General features: G+C 48.0%; 1 protein-coding gene across 1 annotated transcript; it reads left to right on the top strand.

The window, feature by feature from the left end:
* Positions 1-345: 345 nt before the first annotated feature.
* On the top strand, positions 346-23,785 carry KCTD3 (potassium channel tetramerization domain containing 3). The gene is made up of 18 exons (XM_087828938.1): positions 346-425; positions 2,375-2,428; positions 2,722-2,767; positions 4,035-4,108; positions 4,927-4,985; positions 5,220-5,300; positions 6,005-6,136; positions 6,621-6,711; positions 10,492-10,682; positions 13,378-13,493; positions 14,745-14,832; positions 14,958-15,074; positions 16,066-16,236; positions 18,469-18,621; positions 19,446-19,542; positions 21,068-21,252; positions 21,329-21,467; positions 22,308-23,785. Exons 1-18 carry the CDS (start codon positions 349-351, stop codon positions 22,864-22,866), a joined length of 2,430 nt encoding a protein of 809 aa, XP_087685064.1. The 5' UTR covers positions 346-348; the 3' UTR covers positions 22,867-23,785.
* The last annotated feature ends 633 nt before the right edge of the window (positions 23,786-24,418 follow it).

The following is a 24,418-nucleotide window of genomic DNA, read 5'->3' as shown; positions in this document are numbered from 1 at the left end:
ACGCGCCGCCGTCCGCTCCGGTCCCCGCCCCGGCCCCGCGCCGCCCGCGGCCGGGAGGCTCCGCGCCGGGTTTTCCGTCCGACCCTGCGCGGCGCCGACGCCTCGCGCGGAGGAATTTTGTCCCCAGCGGCGCCCGGTCCTCCGGCGGCGGGTCGCGTCCGCGGCGGCGGCAGCCAGGCGCCCAGCAGAGGCCCCGCCGCCCGGCGGCCGAGTGGCCGCGCGACGTGGAGGCCGCGCCGCGGGCGCGAGGGGACGGAGGGGACGGACGGGACGGACGGGAGCCCCGCGCCGCTCCCCCCGCCGCCGCCGCCCCGCTGGCCCTGCGGCCGCCGCCCCGAGCCCGCGGAGATGGCGGGCGGGCCCTGCGGCGGGGGCCCCGCGGCCGGCAGCGGCGAGATCGTGCAGCTCAACGTGGGGGGCACCCGGTGGGTCGGCGGGGGCCTGGGCGGGGCGCGCCTCCTCCGCGGGCCGCGGACAGGGCGGGGTGGGGGCCGGGAGGCCGGGCCGGGGGTTTGGGGGGGCTGGGGGGCGGGCGCTGAGGGGGGCGGGCCCGGGAGCCGGCCCACGCGGCGGGACGCTGCTCCCCCGGGGGCCCCCTCGGCCCCTGCCCCCCTCTGTCAGTGTCTCCCTCTGCCCCTGTCCCCCTTCTGCCCCCCCTGCCCCCCGCCTCTTTTGCCCCCGCCACCCCTTTTGCCCCCCGTCTGGCCCTGCCCCCCCTCCCTGTCTGCGCCTCCCCTGCCCGCCTCCTGTCCCCGCCCCGTTGGCCCCTGCTTCTTCTACCCCTGCCCCCTCTTTCTGCCTCGGCCCCCCTTTCCCTGCCCCTTCCCGGGGCGCCCGGCCCCGGGGCGCGTTTTCTGGGCGCCCCGCCCGGTGGCCCGGGCTCCGCCGGGGACCCGCCCCCTCCCCGGGGTCCGCGCGCCTGGGGGCGGCCCCGGCTGTCGGGCGGCGCCTGCGGACGGGCATGGGGGGCGCGGGGACCCCGGGGAGTGGGGGCGTCCGGGGCGCGCAGCCCCGCCCCGCGGGGTCGCCGGGGAGAAGCGGGCCGAGCGCGCCCCGGGCCCTCGGGAGGGCGATCCAGGCGCGGGGGGCAAGGGGCGCGTCCTTGGGGCGCCCCAGGGTCCAGGGCGGTCAGAGCCTCAGCTTTTAAGGGCGGGGGGAGGGACTGGAGCCGGGGGATGAAACGCGCGGGGGTCCCTGAACTTGAACGGTTTTCCAAGCGCGCTGGAGAGTTTGGCACCGGAGACGGCGATTCTCCATCCGTTCCCGGCCCCCCGCCCCCATCAGAATTACTTAATAGTTGAGAAATTGCAGCATTATTGCCGCTACATAGATAACCAGTTTTAGGAGACTTGCCCCTAGTGTAAGAAATGAGTATTTTCCCGAAATCAGTGAAAACGGGGGGCGGTTGGAGGATGGTGGCTGGAGGGAGTGGAAACCCCTCGGGCTGCTGTGAGCTTGTGGGATGAAGCTGGGGTCCCCGAGGCCCTGGCGCTGTGGGCGCCGCGTGGGAGCAGGTGTGTGCATGGGGTGAGCTTTAGCAGGAAGGTGCTCAGGCAGGGGGGCCGGATGGGCCCCGATTTCCTTCCCGGTCCTGCTGCTTTGAGGCCCTCACTCATCTTCTGTCCCAGGCTGTCGCTCTGCTTCGGTACCGTCCCCTCTGTGGGTGGTGATCATCACTCTTGATCGAGTGTCTCTTAACCTCAAAACAGTGATATATTTATTTACTGAGGTTTTTTGTTTTTTTTAAATGAGTGACCACAACGATTGCAAATAGCCTAAGACTGCAAGTAAAGTGTTAGATGCATAACGCACAGCGGATTCCTAGGAGCTCAAAACGGTGATACAGGCTGTTTGGAAAGTTCATTAAAAGGAAGATAAAACCTTAAGGGTATTAAGAAAAAAGGAATCGTGCTTGGATTCTTGGATAGGACGAGAGCTATCTAGCTGGGATAAATTCAAATAAAACTGCAATGGTGGTGAGCGTGAACTCGGGGTTACTGAGTACCCTCTGTTAGCGGGGCTGGTTGGAGTGAGGAAACGGGGCCTGAAGGTAATTTTGAATGCTGCGGTAAAGTGAGATTTGGGGTGACGGGCTGGCTGTCGATCCTCTAGCAGGTGGGCATACTGGGGAGTCGTGTTCTAGGGGAGCATTATATGCCAGAGAGTTAATTATTTGATTTTATTGAGAGCTCAGAATAATCTTAACTCTGAATTGAAAGAAATTTTAAACTATGAAATGTGATGAATACCCTTGATAACGGCTGTAGCTTTGCAGCAATCTGTAAACCGTCAGCCCGCATGTTAGGGCAAGTTAACTAATACTGAGTTTTGATTCATGTCTTCATTTGTAATACCAGGTAATTTTTACTTGCAGATTTAGTACCTCAAAGCAGACTCTTATGTGGATTCCAGATTCATTTTTTTCCAGGTATTTCATATAATTCTTTAATATTGTTTTTAACATATTTAGTATTTATCAAAATAGTAAACATTTTCCTTGTCTGTTAAATTAATTTTATTTTTCAAATAAAAAAATCTTAATGTTTAAAATAGAATTTTTTTTTTTGTTTTGCACTGAATAAAGTTTATTTTTAATTTTTTATGTTACTTTGGAGATAAGATGGCCTATTTGTATTGGTCACTGACATTGGGTAAAGAATTAGGACATTCATTCATACTCAGATTTTAAAAACTAACCAGTGTATTGTTGATGACTTTCAGTTTGCTGAGTGGAAGAATTTCAACACTTCGAGATGAGACTGGTGCTGTAAGTATAACTGTGTGTATGTATCCAAATTAGATTAACGCTATGATGTGTGATCTTTGTTATATGTTGAATCTTAGAAGATAAGCAGGTAACGTTTTTATAACCACTAAACGGAAGTGACGTATATATACTTAAAGTTTATTATTTTTTTGTCATGTATAGAATGTTTCTATAGTTAGAGAACTCTAAACAGAAATACTACATGTAGCAATTAAATAAATGTTCATGATTAGAGAGATTGTAGGATATGAGCTTACATTGTCAGTAAAAAAAGTACTTTTAATCAGGAATTAAAACTTTAACAGTTAAATAGATTAATGTAAATACTAAAATATTTTGATACTGAATTAGAATGGTGTAAGATGTAGTAAAGTCCTCCAGTTTTTTACTTTGGAAAATAGCCTTAGGAATTTGTACAGCAATGATGGAATGAGGGAAGCAGGGAACTATTATGTTTCAGTACAAAAGAAATTGGTTTGTACATTTAAAAAGCAGTTAGTTGTACTGTGTACAAAGCGCGTAAAGTAAGTGTCTCCTGCTCTCAAAAGCAGAGAGGTTCTCTGGAGGCAACACAGTGACCCCAGGTGCTGCAGGTGAAATAATGCAGCAAAAGCAGGCGAGCCTATTTGAGACTCTGGGAAAGGCGTCAGTAATAAGGTCCACAAGCCTGTCGTCTCTCCGACTCCTGATTGGTTCTAGTAAAAGAAAAGCAAACATTTATGAAGGTAGCAGAACTTCACTCATTGAATGTACATAGTGATCATCATAAAAAGCTTTAAAAGATGTTCAGTTTTATGGTTAGAGCTTTTGCAATTGATTCAAAATAGTGTTGGAACATATTCCTGTAAAATGCTATCAATTATGTATTTCATGCGTAAGCACATTGTTATTTCAGTGGTTCACATATAAGTCACAAATTACGTGATCAGGCAACATAAAGTGTCATTTATGCATAATAGTTTCAAAGTATTCCTTGAATTCTAGAATACTTCAGATAAAAATGTTCCTCGGGTGTCGATTTTACCAAAGAGATCAGTCAAGAAATGAGAGAACTGACTTATTAAGTACCGTTTTCCCACATATTAAAATGTCACCAATAACAGCTTTTTGGGAGGAAAACGGACACCACTGCATCGAATGCACACAACTGTAACCGCATTCCAGGGAAGGACAGTAATTCAGTCTTTGTTCCCTAAGTTAGTGTCACAGACGTTGAAGTTAAAAGTTGTAGTTACACTTGGAAAGTAAAACAACTCGTCATTTGCAGATATTTATTGATAGAGATCCGGCAGCATTCGCACCCATTTTAAACTTTCTTCGGACAAAAGAATTAGACTTAAGGTAAGATACACCCTTTTAAATTCTTAATGGGTATGTCTTTGGTGTATGAGGGAAAGTTGTTTTTTACAATACTGCGTTGCTTGACCGTTTTCGCAGAATTAGACTCTCGTAGGTAGAGGCCTGTGCCCTCTCTTCCCAGCCTGCTCCATCCAGCAGCTTCCTGACCAGTCCCCCGACTTCGTGCTCGCACCCCTACAATTTATTTTCCATCCTGTCTTCTGAAAATACAAATCTGACCTCGCTGCCGCGCTCCTTACAGCGTCTAAGATGTTACCGGGTTCATGGCTGAGGGTTTCGGCACGTGGTACTGCTTCTTAGGGCTCTCTAACCCGACCCGATTCATTTCTCTTCTTCCACACTGTCCGCGTCTCTGCCTTGGCGTCACCCTGACTTCAGGTCCCCGCCGTGGCCACCTGACGCGGGCGTTCATGGTTTCCTGAGCTGCCTCTCCCGCAGCAGTCATCACACCTCCTTTTCCTGGAGCCTCTCCCGTTAGACTGGAGTTGCTGAAGGGCAGGCGCTGTTTCCCGTGTATCCCCAGGGTCTAGTGTTGTTAGAGGTTCAGTACCTGGGGTGGGGGCGGCGGATAAATGAGGGTCACTTAGACTATTTCCTTAACTCGGCCATAGTCCTGGTTCTTACCAGGAAGCTGCAGTCTAATTTGTAGTTTACTGTTCTTTTATTTCATAAGTTCCTAGTGACTCTCAGAATTTATTAATATTTTATAGACACAGCTTTTAAAATTCCACTTTGCTGGAGCTGCCTCAGGTGCTGGTCCGAGGCGCTGCTGGAGGACTGATGCCTTTGTTTCCTTGCAGGGGAGTGAGCGTCAGCGTCCTCAGGCACGAGGCGGAGTTTTACGGCATCACCCCGTTAGGTGAGTGCTGGTTCTTGTTTGCCCAGACAGCGTGTCTTATGCCAGGTCCTGATTTTTGATGGCCTGGTTCAGTGCTTGCTTTTTGTGGATTTTCATTGCAAGAAAAAGTTATTAGCTGGTTTAACTGACGCATTTCCCTTCTTTCCCTTGTCCTCTTGAACTAGAGAAGATAAAGGTGGAGTCTGCCTTTCTGTTTGCATGTGCCCTTGACGAGTTTGCTTTGCAATGTTTCAGTAAGAAGGCTCCTGCTGTGTGAGGAACTGGAGCGCTCGTCCTGTGGCAGCGTTCTCTTCCACGGGTACCTGCCCCCGCCAGGTACTTGCGCTCTGTGCACTTAGTCTTCCTGAAAACCCTCTTAGCATTAAGCAGGTCTGAGAAATGAGTGGATGTGACTGTGCGGCATCACCTCATTTACACAAACAGCCGTCGGCCGGCGTGGGCCAGGGCCCCTCGTTTGCCGACTCCTGCATGAGCACGCCGGTGGTCGGCCCCCCGTGGAGCCCAGGAGCCCCGCACAGGTGTCCGTGGCGTCAGTGTGCAGGACGGCGGCACGCAGAGCAGCTCTGCCGGCGCCTGTGCCACGGTGGGCGCTGAGCAAGGGTTTGTTCCAGTAAAGGCTCCCCTGCCCAGTAAAAGACCTTGAAAGTCGGGGGCAGTTCAGCTCTAAAGCAGCTTAATTTAGTGCCTGGTACCTGATACCTGGTAACTGTATAGTGTAAAGAGGGGACAGACAGAAGGAATGAAGGAATGTTTGCAGCCACCTAGGGCTGGGTAGAAGAGGGGTGTAATATGATAAGTCTTAACCTTATTTATATATAACATGATAAATAGCAAAACTATTAAAAGAGTTTTATTTATTTTCACTTTGTTTATGGTAAATTGTAATAAATTGCTGTATTGGAAGATAAATGTTGACTATAATGAAATGCACATTTTTGTTTGTTATAACATGACTTTTTAATTTAATGTAATTATTTTAGGTGAACTTAGAGATATATTTGTCTTATTTCCTTTTGTAGGTATCCCCAGTCGTAAAATAAGCAACACAGCCAGGTCCTCTGCCGACTCTAGGAATGGACTGAATTCTGCAGAAGCAGAGGCTCGGGGAGGTGGCACCCCGCCCACAGCGGGAGAGGAGACCAGCAGGCTTGGTAAGTGCAGATGAAAATACATATTCTTAGTTCCTGCTGATACTGAAAACATGTAAAGATGGAATTTTTGCCTCACCTCACTTTTTAACCCAGATTTATCATTTATATCTTAAAGTGTCTTTTAACATACAAGGCAGGACAAAAGTAGGTTCACAGTTGTGAGTACACAAAACACAGAATTTATTCTGTGTTGTTAATTATATTCTATATGAAGGACTGTCAACCTGCTTTTGCCCCACCCTCTATAATTTTTAATGAGAAAGCGTGTGATGTTCTGTCTGCTCTAAGCATAGCGCAGGGGCTGACTGACTTTTTACATGATCCAGACAGTAAACACGCTGGGCTGCATGGGCCGCCTGCCTCGGTGGCGCGGAGCGGGGGGCGGTGCGGGACCGCCGTGCTGACCGCGTTCCCGCGGAAGGGCCGGGCAGGGAGGGGGCCGGGCCGGGCCGTGCTGGATGTAAACTTCCCTTCCCGTCGCCAGGGCTGCCCGTGGACCCGCGCAGGGTGCTGAGCGTGGCCGGCCACCACAACTGGATCGTGGCTGCCTACGCCCACTTCGCCGTCTGCTACAGGTACTGGCCCATCCCGCTGGCCACACTGCTTGTCATTCGGGGCTCGTTTCAGTGGTTGTGACTTTATATTCCTGGATTGAAGAGCATTAAGCCGTCAAGTTTTTTCCCTGCACATTCTACCTGCTTCCGTGTCTCTGGATTATGTTTAGCTTGATTTGTTTTCATAGCTAACTTGGTAACGACTGCTCGTAGCCTCGGGTGTCTAAATGTTTCTCGAACAACATGAACTGTGATATAATTGAGATATCGTGACGTTATTCCTTCTTGCTTGTTACATATCCAGCTTCTGAATCCTTTGACTATTGTATTAGATGACCAGGCGGGATTGTGACCCGAGCAGCGTGACTTTCTGCCTGTAGTGTCAGTCTTTCGTGCCTGCAGTGGCGAGAAGTGAGGCTCCCCACAGTCAGGACAGGCGTGAGCTGGGAGTGAGGTGGGAGCAGACAGTCTGGGCAGAGCAGCGTCATTAAAGGTCTGCAGTGGGTGAGACTTACAGAGGGAATTTAGTTTGTGCCAATTCTTGCTTCTCAGAAACTAAGAGTGAGGAGGAAAAGTAGACCAGTGGGTTTTTTTGTTTGTTTGTTTTTTAATTGGAGGAAGGATAGGATCTTAGTTCCAAATCACTATTGCAATGAAAATTGTTGATGACATAATGGTATAGAGGCAGAAAATGGTTGGGAAATAGGAGCTTAGACTGTGATACCATTTATTTTAATTGCTAAAAAATTAAAGAATATATATTTTGTCACTATTGTGTTTGTTTAAGAAATAACCATAACAGGTTAAAAATATTTAGAATGTCTTCTAAAGATTACAGATATATTTTAAAGAATCCTGGATGCATTTTTTAAAAACTTCAGTTTCTGATATGTTTGCCATGTGTGGTTAAAAACACACAAACCTTTTATATCAGTCATGTCTTCCTTGTATTTTCATTGCAATAGAGATTCGGTGGAAACTTTCCATTTTGAGAGGGTTCTGTATACTTCTTGTTTTAAGTGAACAGCATGGAAATGATTTTGTGGATGGTTTCTTTTGGGGATGACTTTCACATGAAGCCAAGATGAATTACAATAAAGAATTCGGGGGAGCGTTGTCTTGAACGTGCCGTCTCCTGGAGCTGACTTGAGAGAACTGGCTTCGTTTGTTAAACCCATGCACACATCCTAGTTGATAAGGGCCCGGGAGGGTTGTGAAACAAGGTGCTGAGTTTTCCGGCAGGACCGTGTAACTTTCCATCTGGGTTACACAACAGCGCTGAAGATTCCTGCAGCCGGCCAGACACGCGGTGTTGGCAAAATGCCTCTCTGAGCGACAGGCAGCAGGGTGAGCGGCGGCTTTTCCCACTTTGATGTTGACCGTGATCTTGCTGTGCTGTCACCGCGTCGGTGATGTCGGAGCCCCGGCAGAGGGGCGGGAGAGAATGAGGGCAGAGCGCAGCCCCTTGATGACTCGGCTCAGGGGCGACACGGTTTCCCAGAGCAGGACTCCGAGCTGTCCGAGGGCGCTCCCGCAGGCTGCCCTGCCACAGCTTTCACGTCCGTAAGTCCAAGCCTCACGCAGGCGGGTACAGTGCACGCCGCGTAGCTCTCAGCGGTTCGCGCATTCTGCACGTTGTTAGGTTCTGCTCTTGCGTTTCTGTTTCTTGCCGAGTTCACGACAGTGTTAGTTGCATTCAGGAGACTAGTTGTGTAAACTGGCTTCTTGGAGCGCACATCCCACTTCAGAGCTTTCATCTTTGTGGGATTTACTTTTTGTGTGTGGTGTGAGAGTTAGGAATCGGTTGCCTTCCAGTGGGTAGGTCAGTCTGTTTTGATTATTACAGAAATCCTTTCACACTTAAATTTCAGAGCTTTTATTTTGCTTTCTACACACACACACACGCGCGCGCGCGCGCGGATCTAATTTAGACTCCTGCGATCTCCCAACGCATCTGTCTCTCCCCATGCAGTCTGAGGTCAGCATGCTTGTCATCAGCTCCCAAACCTCCAGGGCGTGGCTCCCTAGGCCGCTTCCTTGAGGTCTTCCCGTGGGAGGTGAGCGCGCTCCCGGGTAGCCATCCTGGCTGCCGAGTGTTGGTTCCCCAGCCACAGTGAGGAGCTGGGCGCCAGAATACCAGGGCTCGCTCTTTAAAGATTTTATATTTTAAATTCTGTTCCTTCTGTGGGACATCATAGAGCAAATATGTCTGTCTCCTTTGTACTCAGTTTCTTAGCTTACAGACTAAAGTAAGTTTACAAATGAGGTCCTGTGGTTGTGATAGTCGTTCTCAGATGTGCTCTCCCGATCCCCTCTGGGCATCTGTCCTGACACCCTAGTTTCTAGAGGAAAGCAGCTGGAGGTGTGGTCTCTAGAAGACGAGGTCCATGCAGTGCTGCTGTTCCTGTTCCTACTTAGTGACAGCACGGCGCCCCCTCAGCACCTCCCTGTGAGCGCGGGGGGAGGTGGGAACCCCCGTGTGTCTGCGTCCAGCCCCACAGCCCCTGAAAGCACCCCGTGGACCTCTCAGTGTTCCCAGCCTTTAGTTTGCTGGGGAATCGGTTCCATCTGTCCATCTTAGCACGCCTCCCTCTGGTGGCCGAGTCGGGCAGTTACAGGCCATTCAGCGCCCAGGACAAACGGTGCATTTTCCCCTGCGTCGCTTTGAGGTTAAGGAAATCATGAAGAAGGCTCACTTTTTGTGAGTAATTGTGTATTATTTTAGTCTACGTCTTAAAACAAAAATGAAACTAAACGGATTTTGTTTGGGTCCTTAGGTGACCCTTCCTTGTGGCCTGAGGTTGACCTTTGGGTGACATGTCAGGTTGGGCATAAGGAACGTTGTTTCCTTCCTGTCTCTTTACTCCCTTAGGTGAGGCAGAGGGGAGTCTGTAATTCTGTTTCATCTCTTCAGTGTAACTAGGAACAGGAACCCCAAGGTTAAAGTTCAGTCATTGCCATGACTGCCCAGCTGTGCAGGCTCCGCATGTAAGAAGGTTGCTCTGCAACCCCACAGAGTACCCGTCGGAGGGACTTAAGATGGGGATGTTTATCAGAAATTAAATGTTAAGGAATGCGTTAAATATGTCTCCGGTTAACTGCAAACCTGAGCCCTGGTAAGCCTTTACATAAGGGGAATTCATAGGCCCCTAAGATTTTTCATTTAGAACGAAGCCTTTAAAGTCCAGCCCTCAGAGAAGGGTTTCCTAGCCCCTCATTTTATTCCTTTGATGGTGCCGAGGTATTGGATGAATTGTTAAACCACATCACTCCCTTTTCTCAGTTTGCCTGTGGAGACTGTCATCTCCGGTAAGAAAAACAGTGGATTGAGAGCGTGTGGTCTCAGTTTATAGTAACACCTGAGTAACTATTAGTAACTGAGAATAATAATAATTGTCCTAAACTCTGGTTTCATCCACCATTCGTGCCCTTAAATGCCAATAGGAACACTTCTGTGTGTAGAAAACTGAAAGGGTTGACGTGCATCTTTAAGTTGTTAATGTTTTTTAAAATTTGTGAGGGCTTTGCTAAATTACTCTTTGCAGAAGTATAGAACTCTAACCTCTTTAGGGGATTTAGATTTTGTATGTGTGTAAATGTAAAATATTTCAGAAGTAATATTCTGGATTTGCAGATGACAGATACCAGCAACATCTTATATTTAACATAAATATACCAACAACACTTTACATCTAACACGAAGGGGGAGTGAGCCGCGATTGGCATGCTCTGTGGCACAGGCGCTGTACGGTGTTTGCCCAGCAGCTGCTGAGCTGCCGTCTGTGTCCGTTCTCACAACAGAATCAAGGAGTCCTCGGGGTGGCAGCAGGTGTTCACAAGCCCGTACTTGGACTGGACTGTCGAGCGAGTGGCGATAAACGCAAAGGTGGTCGGAGGGCCCCATGGAGACAAAGACAAGATGGTTGCCGTGGCCTCGGAGAGCAGCATCATCCTGTGGAGCGTCCAGGACGGAGGAAGCGGGACTGAAATCGGTACAAGTTCTGCGTGTGCTGCATTTTGCTGGTGTAGATACTATTCTGAAGCTGAACGGGTCGCCTGTAAATACCCAGCCTGACCCGATGGTTGGTCAGCTAGAGCTGCCTGTCCTATTCTCAGGGCCCCGGGGCACCAGGGCTGCTCAGTGCGGGGTGCTCTGCAAAGAGGGAAGGTGATGTTGCAGGAGGGGGAGTCTTTTCACCACTTTGCTCCAGCAGAAAAGAATTCCACTAAGTTCAGTTCAGTGCCACTGCTCTGACGCGTGCCCAGGTGCCTGCTGCTGCTACCCAGCATGCTCTGCGCCAGCAGTCAGATGCCAGCAGGTGCTCCAGGTGCTGCTCTTACCCAGCATGCTCTGCGCCAGCAGTGAGATGCCAGCAGGTGCTCCAGGACAAAGCGTGACATTCCTAAAAGGTTTCAACACTGACACTCTCAACACGCATGCTTGTGGCCAAACATTCACATGAAAGGTCTTCCGTGACGGGCAGGTGCTGATACCAGATGATAGAAGCCACACACCAGGTCCAGCCACAGCTTACAGCTGTATATTCAGCTGTTTGTAAGAAAAAATATACAGTTCTGCAGACAAGATGTTGTCTCTGCCAAATCTCTAATTCAAGGTGCCCTGTATCACTCAGGAGGGGCAGTGCTGGGGCTCCTTTCACGGCCTTTCATCCGCTGAGCCGCTGTTCGGTCTGTTCCTTTCCCAGCCGTTGTGCATGCCAGCTGATGCCACCAGCAGACATTTCCAACTTTTAAAGAGTTTTTCACGTGTTTAAAATATTTTCTTCTTTAAACTCTGACTATTCTCAGTGAAGTGGCACCTGGTGTTGTCATACTATTCAAAACGTTCTGGTTCATAAGACACAAAAGGGAAATTACCAACATCTATAAAGGCGAAGGAAAGATAAGTTTTACTTTTAGGTTTTTTCAGTTTTGCCCAGGTTCTTTAGAGTCTCCCTCCTTCTGTGAGTCAAAAAGCAGACATGTCCTGTGGTCGGCGTCTTTAGACTTCGTGCAGCTGCCGGTGGAGCAGGGGCTGCTCTGACCTCCCGCTGTGAAGCCAGTGATCCATCACTACACACAAGGACAATATATTTTAAAAATTTATATTAGATTGTTTTTTGAACCTTTTAAGGTAAAATTTTATTGTTTTGCTTAAAACTAATATTGTAAAGCACAGCCCAGTATAGTTTCTTGTTTCTTTGTAGGCGGAGGGAAAACTTGGACGTCAGAACAGTGATCTATTGGAAGTGAGGTTGCAGAGGTGGTAACACGTAACCGGAGGTAGCCAGTAGGAGAGTAGTGGAGATACTTAGAGTAAACCGCTAATCTCGGGGAACGTGCCGTTACTTACACCCTAACCTCCCACCTTAGATGGTCCCAGAAGACCTGAGACCTCCCGCTCTGTACACTCCTAGGGTGAGGAACAGACGTGGAGGCCGTGCGGTGGGGGACGTGGGTGTGATTTTTTTCCTTCTTTCTCAAATGGCCCTTGTAACACGCCCGTAAGTGAAGGCGATTCGGTGCCTGCTTTGCTCTCAGAGGCTGATGGGGTAGGGGCTGTGTTGAGATACTACCAGTGATTTGTTCAGACCCCGTAAGAAAAGCCGTCTGTTATCACAGATGCTCTTCAGGACTTGACAGCGGCACCTGGAGAAAGCTGTTAGGCTGGTGTGTCCCTGCTGGTCCCGTCGCAGCTGACCCCCTTCCTTGTAACCTGCATACCTGAGACAGTGCTGCTGGGCAGCGGCTGTGGCACTGCTTCCCCGGAGGGTCCCCTGGGACAGGACCTCGTCATCACTGCTGCCGTCCGCCCGGTGCACGTGGTCGGGGCTCCGGCGCCTAAGCGGCGGCGACACTGAACTTCTCGATCCTTCAGGACGCCTCCCCTCGGTGCCCAGAGCCTCACCTCCTCCGGAGGAATCGACCGTGGCTGGTGTCGATTGGTCTTGGGTCTACCTTTTACAGAGTCCACAGCACTGAATACAGTTAGTTTTGCCTGTTCTGAAAAGTTGTGTGGCATCAAAATTAAAGTCCTGTTACCTAAGAGTTCCTGAAATTGCAGGGGAAACGACGCCTTTCTGCTCTGAAGTGGCAGGTTTCTTTCTCAACCAGTTCTGGTCCAAGGGCTGAGCTTTCTTGTGTGTGAATCTCATTTTACTGTTCTGTTTTGTTTTCCCAATGGGCTGGGTGAAATGGTATATTCATGTATATAAACACATATTTGTAAAATTAAAATGTTTGAGACAGATGGTTGAGGGCACCCAGGTCTGTGTCCTCAGCTCAGTGGTTCCCAGATTCTGGTCCCCGAGCTGCAGCTAAATCTCCGTGGACTTTATAATAATGCAGCAGCTCTGACCTAGTGGGCCTGGTGTGGATCCTACAGCCCTGGTTATTTTACTTGTTCACTTTAAATCTACCTGCTATTTGATGATCACCTAGGTGCAGGGAGCACAGCTTCAGATCACAGGATGTTCTGTCCCTGGGGGAGAACTTGGGCAGACTTCCATCTGCTTTAGGGGCTGTGTAAGCTGCCTAAGAGTTTCCTGTTTCTGGCCCCCATAGTGCCTAGCACATACTTTGTAGGAACGAGACTAGGTTAAAATTGTCACCATGAGATGTTCTTAGGTTTGGTTTTGGTTCATTGTAAAGCTGACCGCTGATGAACCTCTTTTGTTGCCGTTTAAGGCGTGTTCAGCCTCGGCGTCCCTGTGGATGCTCTCTTCTTCATCGGCAACCAGCTGGTGGCCACCAGCCACACGGGGAAGGTGGGCGTGTGGAATGCTGTCACTCAGCACTGGCAGGTGAGTCCCCGGAGCAGGCGAGGGAGGGAAAACGTTCCTGAGGCTCCTGCTGACTGCCGCTGTCTGTCGTCCTGGGATTCATGCTTCTGTTTGAGTGACAGACTGTTGGATATGCTGTTAAGTTTGCTTCTAGATGCCAGTTTGACTTTTTAAGAATTTTAAGTTACTCTAGGAAATGTTTTTAAATTGTGACTTATTTCTTCATTTCCTTGGCAGGCTTAGAGCTCCAAGATTTAGCTCTTTCACGTTTCCGTAGGAATGGGCCTGGTTCTCTGCTGCGTGCTCCCTGCTGTCGACGTGCCCGCCCCTTCCTCTCCTAACTGCCTTTCCCAGTCCGCAGGCTTCACTGCTCTCAACTTTTCCTCGACCTTTGCCCTCCCCCCAACTGGGCCGAGAAGAGATTCCTCCCCCTCCTCTGATCGTGTCACCCACCGATTTTACAGCCAGTTACAGCCTGTAATCGTCTTTATTTCTCCTTCCTGCCCCCAAGTTCACAAGCCCCTACGTTCCTTTTCCAGACTCCTGCTGGTTCTCCTCATGCTGCCTGGTTCACGAAAAGCGTTTCAGTTAAGGGTCACCTGTGAGGTTTCGCCTGCAGCTCTGTCTGGCTGTGCCCAGCGAGGGTGCACTGTGACCTCACTTACTGCCTCCACTCCCACACACACTGTGCGTTTGTTTTCTAGTAGAAATCATGCCCTTTGAAGCAGCTGTTAACGTGTAACTAGATGACTTTGCTTGGAAACTGATTTTATTGTAGTGAGCTTGAAAAACAAAGCGCATGAGAGAAACAGAAAGTCTGCAGTGGGGACAGTGAAAGTAGAGAAACGACCTTTTCAAATTACTGAGGGAATGAACTGTCTGGAAATCAGTTGGTCTGTGCTCTGGTTCTAACTCTGCCCAGCACTAGAGGACCCTGCAGGCTGGGGATCTGCTGTGTACCCTGGTCTGACCCGGCTGAGCAGTCCTAGTGCGCTGTGGCCTCAGTCATGTGCAGAAAAGAATTCCCCTAGATCCTGGAAGGAAAGTGCTGCTGTTGGAAACACACATTTTTTAAAAGCTTCACAGGGAATCACATGGGTGGTTCCCCAGCATTCCCTGTGTGCAGGGTGTGTACGCACAAAACGCCTGTTTCTAAGCCCTGCTTACAGTGGGTATTAGTTTTCTTTTTATTAAAAGAATTTTGAGGAGATTGAGCAGAAAATATAAATTGCAGTGAAGATCTAACATCTAACAATAACGTCACTGCATCAGGTTCAAGACGTCGTCCCTATAACCAGTTACGACACTGCGGGCTCCTTCCTGCTGCTCGGGTGCAACAACGGGTCCATCTACTACATAGGTGAGTGTGCGGGCCCCGCGTGGCCCCGCCGGTGGGGTTCCTCAGACGACAGCGAGGAGACGGTACTTCCTAGTTTTACGTAAATGCGGTTTGTTCTACCATCACTTAAACGTTTTTATTTTCAGATATGCAGAAGTTCCCTTTGCGAATGAAGGACAATGACCTTCTCGTGACTGAGCTCTATCACGACCCTTCGAATGACGCCATCACTGCGCTGAGCGTTTACCTCACTCCCAAAACAAGTGAGCGCTGGCAGGGCTGGCCTCCGTGCCCGACGCGTCCTCGAGAACGTGGGCTCTTGATGCTACAAGCAATGGGGCCCTTTCTTCTTGGGAATGGCAGAGCTAAGGATTTCACCCGTTTCTCTCGAGTTTCTTTTTGTTTTTATACTGAAGTGGAACGTGACCAGTAGAGGAAAGGACAGCACCTCTGCAGAGGCGGGGGGGGTGGGCACACGACACACGCAGCCCTCACAGGTCACAAGACCCGTTTCCCGGGCACGTCTTTCTTCCATTTGGGTATTTCGAGGTGGATCGGAGAGAAGAGCCGGTGGAGCTAAGAGGCTCTTGGTCTGTGAAACTTGTTAAGATACAGGTCACTGATCCCTGTCCCATCTTTAACTGTGCAGTGGAGTCTGGGCACAAAGCCACCGACAAACGTGACAGGGTGAGCTGGACAGTTAGCAGAGAGCGTGGGAAGTGCAGTGTACGCGACATGGGCACTTGTTCCATGGGGAAGGGATCGAAACTGTTAAATTGTATATTCACGACTTGGTTACTCAGAGAAGGTTCTGTACTGTAGCAAAAGTAAAAGCAAACCAGATGGCCACGCCGGGCTGGAAGGAATGTGGAATTTGGCTCGGGGAACACTGTGTGGTGTCCGTGGGCTTCTTAGCACTTGTATCGGCCGTGCTGATTCTTTGAACACTTACTGTGCACCTGCTGTGTCTCAGGCACTCTGCAGGGCAACAGATGAAAAGATGATTACGATTCGGTCTGTCGAGTAGAGGTGGGTAGAAGTAGATCGTCAGAGCTGCGCTGCGAGAACCCGACACAAGGCAGGGGAGTGAGGTCGGGAAAGACCGAGATGGTCGAGATGGTCCGAGAATCCCTGGCTCCCAGGCGGGGCCGGGACTGGTGGAGCCCTGGGCCAGCTCGGCCCCTCCTCACAGGGAAGCTCTGTGAAGGCCTCTTCTCTTTCGCTGTCTTACGCACCTTCTCACCTGTGACTCAGGTGTCAGCGGGAACTGGATCGAGATCGCCTACGGCACCAGCTCGGGAGCCGTGCGGGTGATCGTGCAGCACCCCGAGACGGTGGGGTCGGGCCCGCAGCTCTTCCAGACCTTCACGGTGCACCGCAGCCCCGTGACGAAGATCATGCTCTCGGAGAAGCACCTCGTGTCAGGTAGGGGGTGGTGGGGCTGCCACGTAGGACATGTCACATAAAGCCTGCCTGCGTCGTTTCCCAGACGCCTACGGGCTGGGAGACTCTCCAAGTCGGAGTTCATGGGGGGAAAACACACTGAAAGCTGGTGCAAAAGCTGAACGACTGGCGAAGTGTTAGGCTTGTCCTCAAAGGATTTCTTTGACTTTGCCTGGCTGTAGTAGACATAAGTGTCGGGGGTATCGTTTCTTTTATTTACTCTCTATTCTGATATTTTGTTCTCTATCATAATTCTGTTGAAAGGTTTTTTCTTACAGAAACCTTCCAAGTATGACTTTGATATACATTTGGTTGCGCTGTCTTAAGGTTTAAAGCTAAAATTGTAAAAACGAACAGAATTTATACAGAGGTTATTTGAAGAAAATAACACTTTTGTGAGTTTGTTGTTCCTCATAGTCAAACAATTTTCAGGGTTAATGAGTGGGACACACACAGTAACACGACCAAGTAAACGTCGCTGACGAGACGCTTGTCACTGACGGGCTGTATAGGCCTGAGCCGGGAGGACCCTGGGGCCTGCCTCTACCCCTCAGGCTTCTGTAGGTCAGATCCTGCCTAACTTCGTGTTCTGACAAACATTTTCATATACGAGGCGATGCTCCCTTCCCAGTTCTTCAGCCCCAGTAAATACCAGGTGGAGCTGAAACACTTGTCAGTGGATGAACAGGCTTTTACCGGGCATCTAGTTGTTTGGGGTATAATTGGGCCTTTCTGGAACCGTCTCTCCTCTAGTCTTTCATAAACGTGTAAAGTCAGGTCATTGGATCCTGTGAGAAACACTGTTTTGCAGGGTTGTGATTTTTACGTGACGATACTTAGAAATCTCAGTAATAATTGCTGTTAGTTCAGTGGTGACGCTGTTGTAGCATGTGCCAAAGAACTGCATAGTAAAACTTGCATTTTAATATCAGCTATTTCATGCAGGTTTGAAATTTTAAGTAAATTTATCAAGAAAAATGTCTAGCTTAGCCAAAAATCTGGAATACTCTGTGCACAGTGCGCAGTTACGTTATTCTGCCCCCTGGTGGACGTCAGTATAAGTTTAACGAGAGTCTTTTCTCCAGTGTTAATTTTCATGTTTTAATGAAAAACTTAATGATTAATAGTAAAATTGCCGTAATTGAACCAAATAACAAAATCTGCCTTAATTTAAATATATTAAAATTTTTCTGAATCCTAGTAAGGTTAATAATGAAATCATGATATTTCCCATGAAGCTTAGTAAACAGCATGGAACTAAATGTCTTCTTTTAATCTGAGAATTTTGTCACTCAAGTAACATTTGTATGTTTTTTATTCTTATTGCAATTAGCCAAAATTAAATTTCTTTCTGAAGTTTTGTTTAAAAATGTGCAACTATGGCATTTTACCTAGTAGGAAGTGCTGTGTACATGCAGTAAACTTTGGATATTTTCCTGGTATTTACTGATGAGTTCATAGCTCATTGCTAATAACAAGTTTCTGAAATCGTAATGTATAATTAGTACAGTTTTTTAAGAAGGTGTGACTCAAAAGTGCAGTTATTGCATTCATATTTTTTGGTTTATATTTTTTAATGATGTTTAGACCAAAACAAAAGAGATAGGTTACTTGTTAAGATTATCTCAACATATGCCCACTTAATATTACATGAAAAAATAAGCTAATTGGAGTATGTTTTTAAAAGACAGACTCCTATTTGATATGAAAGTTATCAGCTTTACATGGAATCTTAATTTTTCTTAATGTAACTTTGGGCAAAAAGTAGCTGGTTCCTAACAGCTTTTTGACAAATGTCATTTGTGACAATAAATTTTCTGTGACTCCTGGTCTAGGTTATTTAATATTTGAGTAACTTAAGCACAAAGTTCCTATGGTTTAAAAACGTAAACCGGGCAGCTTGTTCACTGTCTTCACTCTTACAAATGCTTTTTCTAAACCCTTTCTCCCCTGCAGGCTCCTTTTACAAGGACCCATAGGTTTACTTACATACCTTACATTGCAGTAAGGTAAACCATATCCAGGTCTCTTTTTTGATGGCTAGGTATAAATTAAGTATAATTTTAAGGTAAAAATGTCATTTGCCACACAAAAAATGTGCTATGATCTATGTAATGTACATCGCAGTAAAGTTCAGATGTGTTTATAGAACTGATTTTGTTGGTGCTCTTATATCTGAAGGTAACAGCTCGTTTCTGTCTCTTTCTCGCCTAGTCTGTGCAGATAACAACCACGTCCGGACGTGGACGGTGACACGGTTCAGGGGCATGATCTCCACGCAGCCCGGCTCCACTCCCCTCGCCTCCTTCAAGATCCTGTCCCTGGAGGAGACGGAGAGTCACGGCAGCTCCTCCGGGAACGACATAGGTGAGGGGTTCACCTGGGGCACTCGCAGGTACCACGTGGGCAGCGCAGAAGCGTTAACAGTAGTAGAGACCTAAGCATGAGTTTTACATAAGAATCTTTCATTTTAATTATGGTATTCAGAAATTTAGTACGTTTTTTAAGTTCTGTAAATTCACAAAATTATAACATCAGTTTTCGTGTTATTAGCATCACATACCTTTGTGAAGAATACTTTTGTATTATTTTAGCTGTTGAGTATGGTGGGAAAAGGGAATTATTAAAACCTTATATAAGTTTTTCATTAAAACACTTTTTCTTTGTATTGTTGCTCAGAATGTTTCTAAAACGGATGAGCCAATCCTTCACAATAAAGTAGAAATAATTGATGCTTTCTTTTTAGATTGAAAACTTTGCAGGGTGCAATAGGCTTCTGATCAATTAAATTCTATTTAATGAGGTTGCACTTTAAGATTTTGCATGTTGGCTTTTCAAAAAAAACCCTAAAATCAATACGGAAAGGAGCACATTCTCAAAGGTGGTAGATGTGGGGCTTCGTTTTAACAGGTTTCCTTCTGGGACTGATAGTGCCCAGTCCTAAGCTGATTAACAGCCTTAGTGCTAAAAATATAATTTTGAAATAATGTGTTTCTTTAAGAGTGTCTCTAGTGCAAGGTGAAGTCCTCGTATCGCACTGCCGTCAGTCTGGTGGCCTGGGCGCGCTGTGCCGCCCGGATCGGCGTGGAGGACCCTTTTCTCCCCCAGTATTAACATCAGTGTTCTTTTTGTTAAAGGAAACCAGTTACATTTTAATCAGCTCCTTTGCCATTTTCTGTCTTCTGACCCAGGGCCTTTTGGAGAGCGAGACGACCAGCAGGTCTTCATCCAGAAGGTGGTTCCCATCACCAACAAGCTCTTCGTCAGGCTCTCCTCCACCGGGAAGCGGTAAGGCCGCGCCGACGCCTGGACGCGCACACACAGTGTTGAGCTCTTGACATTTTCACAAGGGTGCGCCAGAAACATTGTTGAGAGAAGTCCATTCGTCACCTTGTGATCGTTTAAACTTAGAATCGGGACAGTGTGTTTAGCGCTCACTCCCTAGGATATATTTAAGATGTTCTCTTGCTGTGGACAGTCGGACAGACGATTGACCCAGCCAAACTAAACTCTAATCCCGGCTCTTCCTCTCACTAGCTGTGGACACTCAGCTCAGGTACTTTGTTTCTCTGAGCCCCGGTTTCTTTATAAAAGAGGGTTCAGCTACCTTGGTAGGATGTCATAGGAGGACCTGAGTTGGAGCATGTGACCCACCTTGTGGAGCCCTGACTAGAACGGAGGCCAAGTAGAAAAGTTTCCTCTTCCTTTACCATTTGACTGAAATTTTACTGTTTTAAAATATATTATTTACAGCCTCAAACACATTGAGCTACAACATTCCTTTTCTATAAAAACATACATTTTTTGCATGTCGCAAAGTGATGTTCCAGCAGTCACTAAGAGGGCTGTGGATGCCCACGCTAATGTCACCAACGCTGATGTTTTTCATAGTTTCTCGGTTCTCTGTCAGCATGTGATTTCTAATTTCTTACTATTTTAATAAACTTTATATCAAAGTCCATTGCATATAGTCACTAGTAGCTATTAAGTGAACTGATTCCAGAACATTTTATGCACTAAACTTTTTTTAAAAAAAAAAAGCTGACAAAAAGAAAGTGTATTAGGAGCCTGTAAGGTAGAGACCGAGTTACCACCTGGAGGAGGCTGCAGATCACTGTGACTAGTGCTCGGTGCAGATATGAAGAGGCTGCCAAATGTTTATTAAAACTGCTCCCAACAGCCTGCAACGAGGTGGTGGTTCACGTCCTGCGCAGTCCTAACCTCTCCCTCCCTCTCAGCTCACGGGGCGGCAGCCTGCTGCACCGACCACACTTCCTGCCTGATGACACACTATCGTTTCAACTTGATCCCAGAGGAAAAGCTGTATTTATAAAAACAACCAGAAATTACTCTGTATTACTGAGTAGAGTATCAGCCCCTCCTGAAGCTGTTTACAGACGCTGAGGTGCTGGAAACAGAGTTCAGGCCTGATGGAGGATTCGACTCAGGTCTGTCCACGCAGCTGCACATTGGTTCTCCTTCCAGATTTTTAAAATTTACAAACTTTAAATGGCTTCTCAAGATCTTTTCTAGTTTGATGTCTGTAACTTCCTTTGGAAGAATTGCTCATTTCCTACCAAGGCTCTTTCAAGATTGGCCTAAATTATTTGCCAGATTTCAATTACTTAATTATTTTATGAGAACCTTTTCACTGGACTCAAAGAAACAAAGTTTGACCCTGACTCCTGCTGACTTGCCTTGCCCCCTTTACATCCGTCTTACGTATGCGGAGGATTCAACCGTAACTTTGCAGATCCACTTCAACACTGACAGTGTTGTTCCCCGCGGTTTGCACCTGCACGGTGTCTTGCAGGATCTGCGAGATCCAGGCTGTGGACTGCACTACCATCTCCTCCTTCACCGTGAGGGAGTGCGAGGGCTCCAGCCGCATGGGCTCCAGGCCGAGGCGGTACCTGTTCACGGGCCACACCAACGGCAGCATCCAGATGTGGGACCTGACCACCGCCATGGACATGGTCAGCAAAAGCGAGGACAGGGGTAGGTCTCCTGGGAAAAGACACGTGGGGCAGGCTAGCCCGTGGCCTAGTGATTGTAAAGCGTGTGCTTCCCTAAGACGCAGGTGGCCCGACCGAGGAGGAGCTGCTGAAGCTGCTGGACCAGTGTGACCTGAGCGCGTCCCGCTGCGCCACCCCCAGCATCAGCCCGGCCACCTCCGTGGTCCAGCACAGCCGGCTCCGGGAGTCCAGCTCGAGGTAGGCGGAGGGCTGACTGGGGAAACTGGCAGAGAGAGAGTAACGGTTCTTAAAAGCCATGTTTTCTAACTACATTTTAAATTCAGACTTTATGTTGCTATTTAACCCTTTTTAAATAAAGGTTTACTAAATTTCTCCACTGTGTACGTCAAAGGGAATTAGAAGAGTCCTATGTGACCCTGGACAGTGTGTGGCACTTTGTTCCTGTGGCCGAGGGACATAGTGTTCAAGTGACCGTCTTATCTACTCATTAGCATTCTGCAATTTATTTTTTATTCTACTGAGATGTGATTGACCTACGGCACTGTATTAGTATGAATCATGTACTAACAGTGACATGGTATGTTTTTAGTTAACATATTAAAAAACCCAAAATCTAAACTTATGGCCAAATACTGAATTGTTGGTTCTGCCTTGGTTTTTAAAGTCTTTTATCCCCAGCTTTTTTCAGCTATTCAAAAATTTATTTTGAGTTATAAAAATCATTACGTGGATGTAAAGTACAGCCTAAGGAATATAGTCAATATTATAATAACCTTATAGTGTCAAATGGGTACTAGACTTATGGGGTATCACTTCGTAGGTTACATAAATGTCCAATCACTGTGTTGTACACCTGAAATTAATAGAATACTGTCTGCCAACTGTAGCTGAAAAGGAAATCCTGCTTCACTGAATCTCTATTATATTTACATTAAAGTATTTAAATATATTTTTATATACAGAAGGCTATAGTATTCTTTATATACTTCTATAGTGTGTGTATACTCTAGTCTAATTAACGAGATGTGCCCCTGAGAGTCTCAAAAGATCTGAACTGCAGTTTTAAAACCATTCCAGCCTCCAGCTCCAGCACCACGAGACCATCCACGAAGCAGCGACGTATGGCTCCCTGAGGCCCTACAGAGAGAGCCCTTTGTTGGCCAGGGCGCGGAGGACCGAGAGCTTTCACAGCTACCGGGACTTCCAGGCCGTCCACCCGCACAGGGCCGTGGAGAGAGCGGTGCCCACGGATGCGGACGGCCCCATACAGGCTGAGGTGAGGCGGGCGGCAGGGCAGTGCCCCGCGGCCGAGAGCAAGTCTCCTGGGGCAGAAGCCAGGGGCGCGAGGGAGTGGGACAGTGGGCCGGAGGCGCATAGGACAGCCGACGCTGTCCCCGAGTCCAAGAAAAGGCCGTCGGAGGACGAAAGCGACAGCAAAGCGGAGCCGAGGCGGAAAGGAGGGTTCGAGGGAGGCGGGTTCCTGGGGAGGAGGAAGGTGCCCCACCTGGTGTCCTCACCCAGCACTTCGGACGGGGGCACCGACTCACCCGGCACTGCCTCCCCCTCGCCCACGAAGACCACGCCCTCCCCGAGGCACAAGAAGAGCGACTCCTCGGGGCAGGAGTACAGCTTGTGAGAGCTCCCGAGGCGGGTGGGTGGTTCGCTCGGTCGGGGGAAGGTTACCCCTGGATTGCACTAGCGTTCACTCCCGAGCTTTACACATTGGAATTGGACTTCGTTCAGTATCTTTTTAACAATTATCTGGAGCAAGGAGAGCAAAAACTAGAGCTCGATCTTTTTGAAGATTTTTTTTAGAATTTTACAAGAATGTTCAACTGGTCATTTGTAAAGCAGGAGTCCCTTTCAGCGTGTAGAGCTTGGGAATGCGCGTAGTAAGCTCCACATCCTAACAGGACGTCGCCCATACGGGTGACAGCCCGAGCGCGCAGCAACCGCCAGACTACATTCCTGATCTTAATTCTGCCTGAGACCTGTCTTGCGAGGTTATCTTAAGTGAATCACGTAATTCTCTTTGGGACTTAGTCTCTCAACCCTAATGGTGATGGCAGAGTGTTTACCTGATGTTTAATGCGGTGCTATGTTTGTGAGGAAACACCATGTAATTCAAAACACTATTGATGCTGAACCCGGTAGCGGGGAGTCCCGTAGGACCACTTTAATGGTAGGCCATCTTCTGATTCTCGTCGGAGGCTTTAAATCTTATCTTAGCAAGCGTCCCCACTAGTAAATGATCCAAGTCCAATTAAACTTTCTTTACAGTTGGAGCAGTTGTCTGTGTTTGAACTGGTAAAATAAAAATAATCATCTAGGACAAAGCTCTGGGTGCCCCGAAGGGAAAACTAGACCAGCTGCTAGTCCCCCTTGTTTGAGGAGCCCCAGTACTTTTCCCATGTTGATCATCAAGATAGTTAAGTTAGAATGTGGCCACTTTGTTAGTTTCTGAGACTGGTTCTGAATTCTTGGTCAATGGTTTGGGCTGTAAAAATGTTATTTTGAATATATTTTAAATTGTAAGAATAAAATAATTTTTTGTATTTTGCTTTCATTTAATTGGAATGATTTTCACGTTTCTGCACATAGGGTAATTGTAAAGCATTAAACATTACTGATGGAAAATGTACATATCCAGTCCCAGGAAATACAGTGAGTGAGGCTGAAATAAATGCTTTGAGGTTTACCGTATTGCCAGTGATTCCACAGCCGTTCTCTCATATTTATTTATCAATTAAGTCGAATAAAATGATTAAGACGATCTCTGTTTTCAGTTATTTTAGGAATAGCTATCTGTTTACACCTACAGGCGTGGGCTCATCTCTTCTCGTAACAGAGAAGGAGGGCTTAATACATGTGAAAGGAACTCGCCAAGGGTTGGAATCATCTCTTACCTCTTTTACGTGGGCAAATAAGAAAGTTAAAAAAACCTCAGTACTTCACCCAGCCTTTTCCAAGAGGAAAGGGCCACTGGGAACAGACAGTGAGTGTAAATGTGTGTGGTGCTCTGTGAAGAGGCCTGGAGAACGTCTCCGAGCACTAGGTAAGGAAACCCTTGGGCGGAGCGCTCGGCCTGACACTGGGTTGCATTTTGCAGCTGGGTCCCTTGGAAACTGCCACTGATTAATTCATTTAACCTGCACCCTCACCGCCAGACAGCGAGCGTCGGGTGAAAA

Source organism: Miniopterus natalensis, chromosome 21, assembly GCF_054644295.1.
Source record: "Miniopterus natalensis isolate mMinNat1 chromosome 21, mMinNat1.hap1, whole genome shotgun sequence".
Taxonomy (NCBI): Eukaryota; Metazoa; Chordata; class Mammalia; order Chiroptera; family Miniopteridae; genus Miniopterus; species Miniopterus natalensis.
The sequence above is the reverse complement of the archived record's forward strand: the minus strand, read 5'-3'. Positions and strand labels throughout refer to the sequence as shown.

Bases quoted from the DNA above. Each gene is read 5' to 3' on its own strand.
- KCTD3 (XM_087828938.1), top strand. From the start codon at position 349: ATGGCGGGCGGGCCCTGCGGCGGGGGCCCCGCGGCCGGCAGCGGCGAG. The intron at 2,768-4,034 runs GTAAGTATAACT...CGTCATTTGCAG, and splicing joins TTCGAGATGAGACTGGTGCT to ATATTTATTGATAGAGATCC. The intron at 6,137-6,620 runs GTAAGTGCAGAT...TCCCGTCGCCAG, and splicing joins AGAGGAGACCAGCAGGCTTG to GGCTGCCCGTGGACCCGCGC.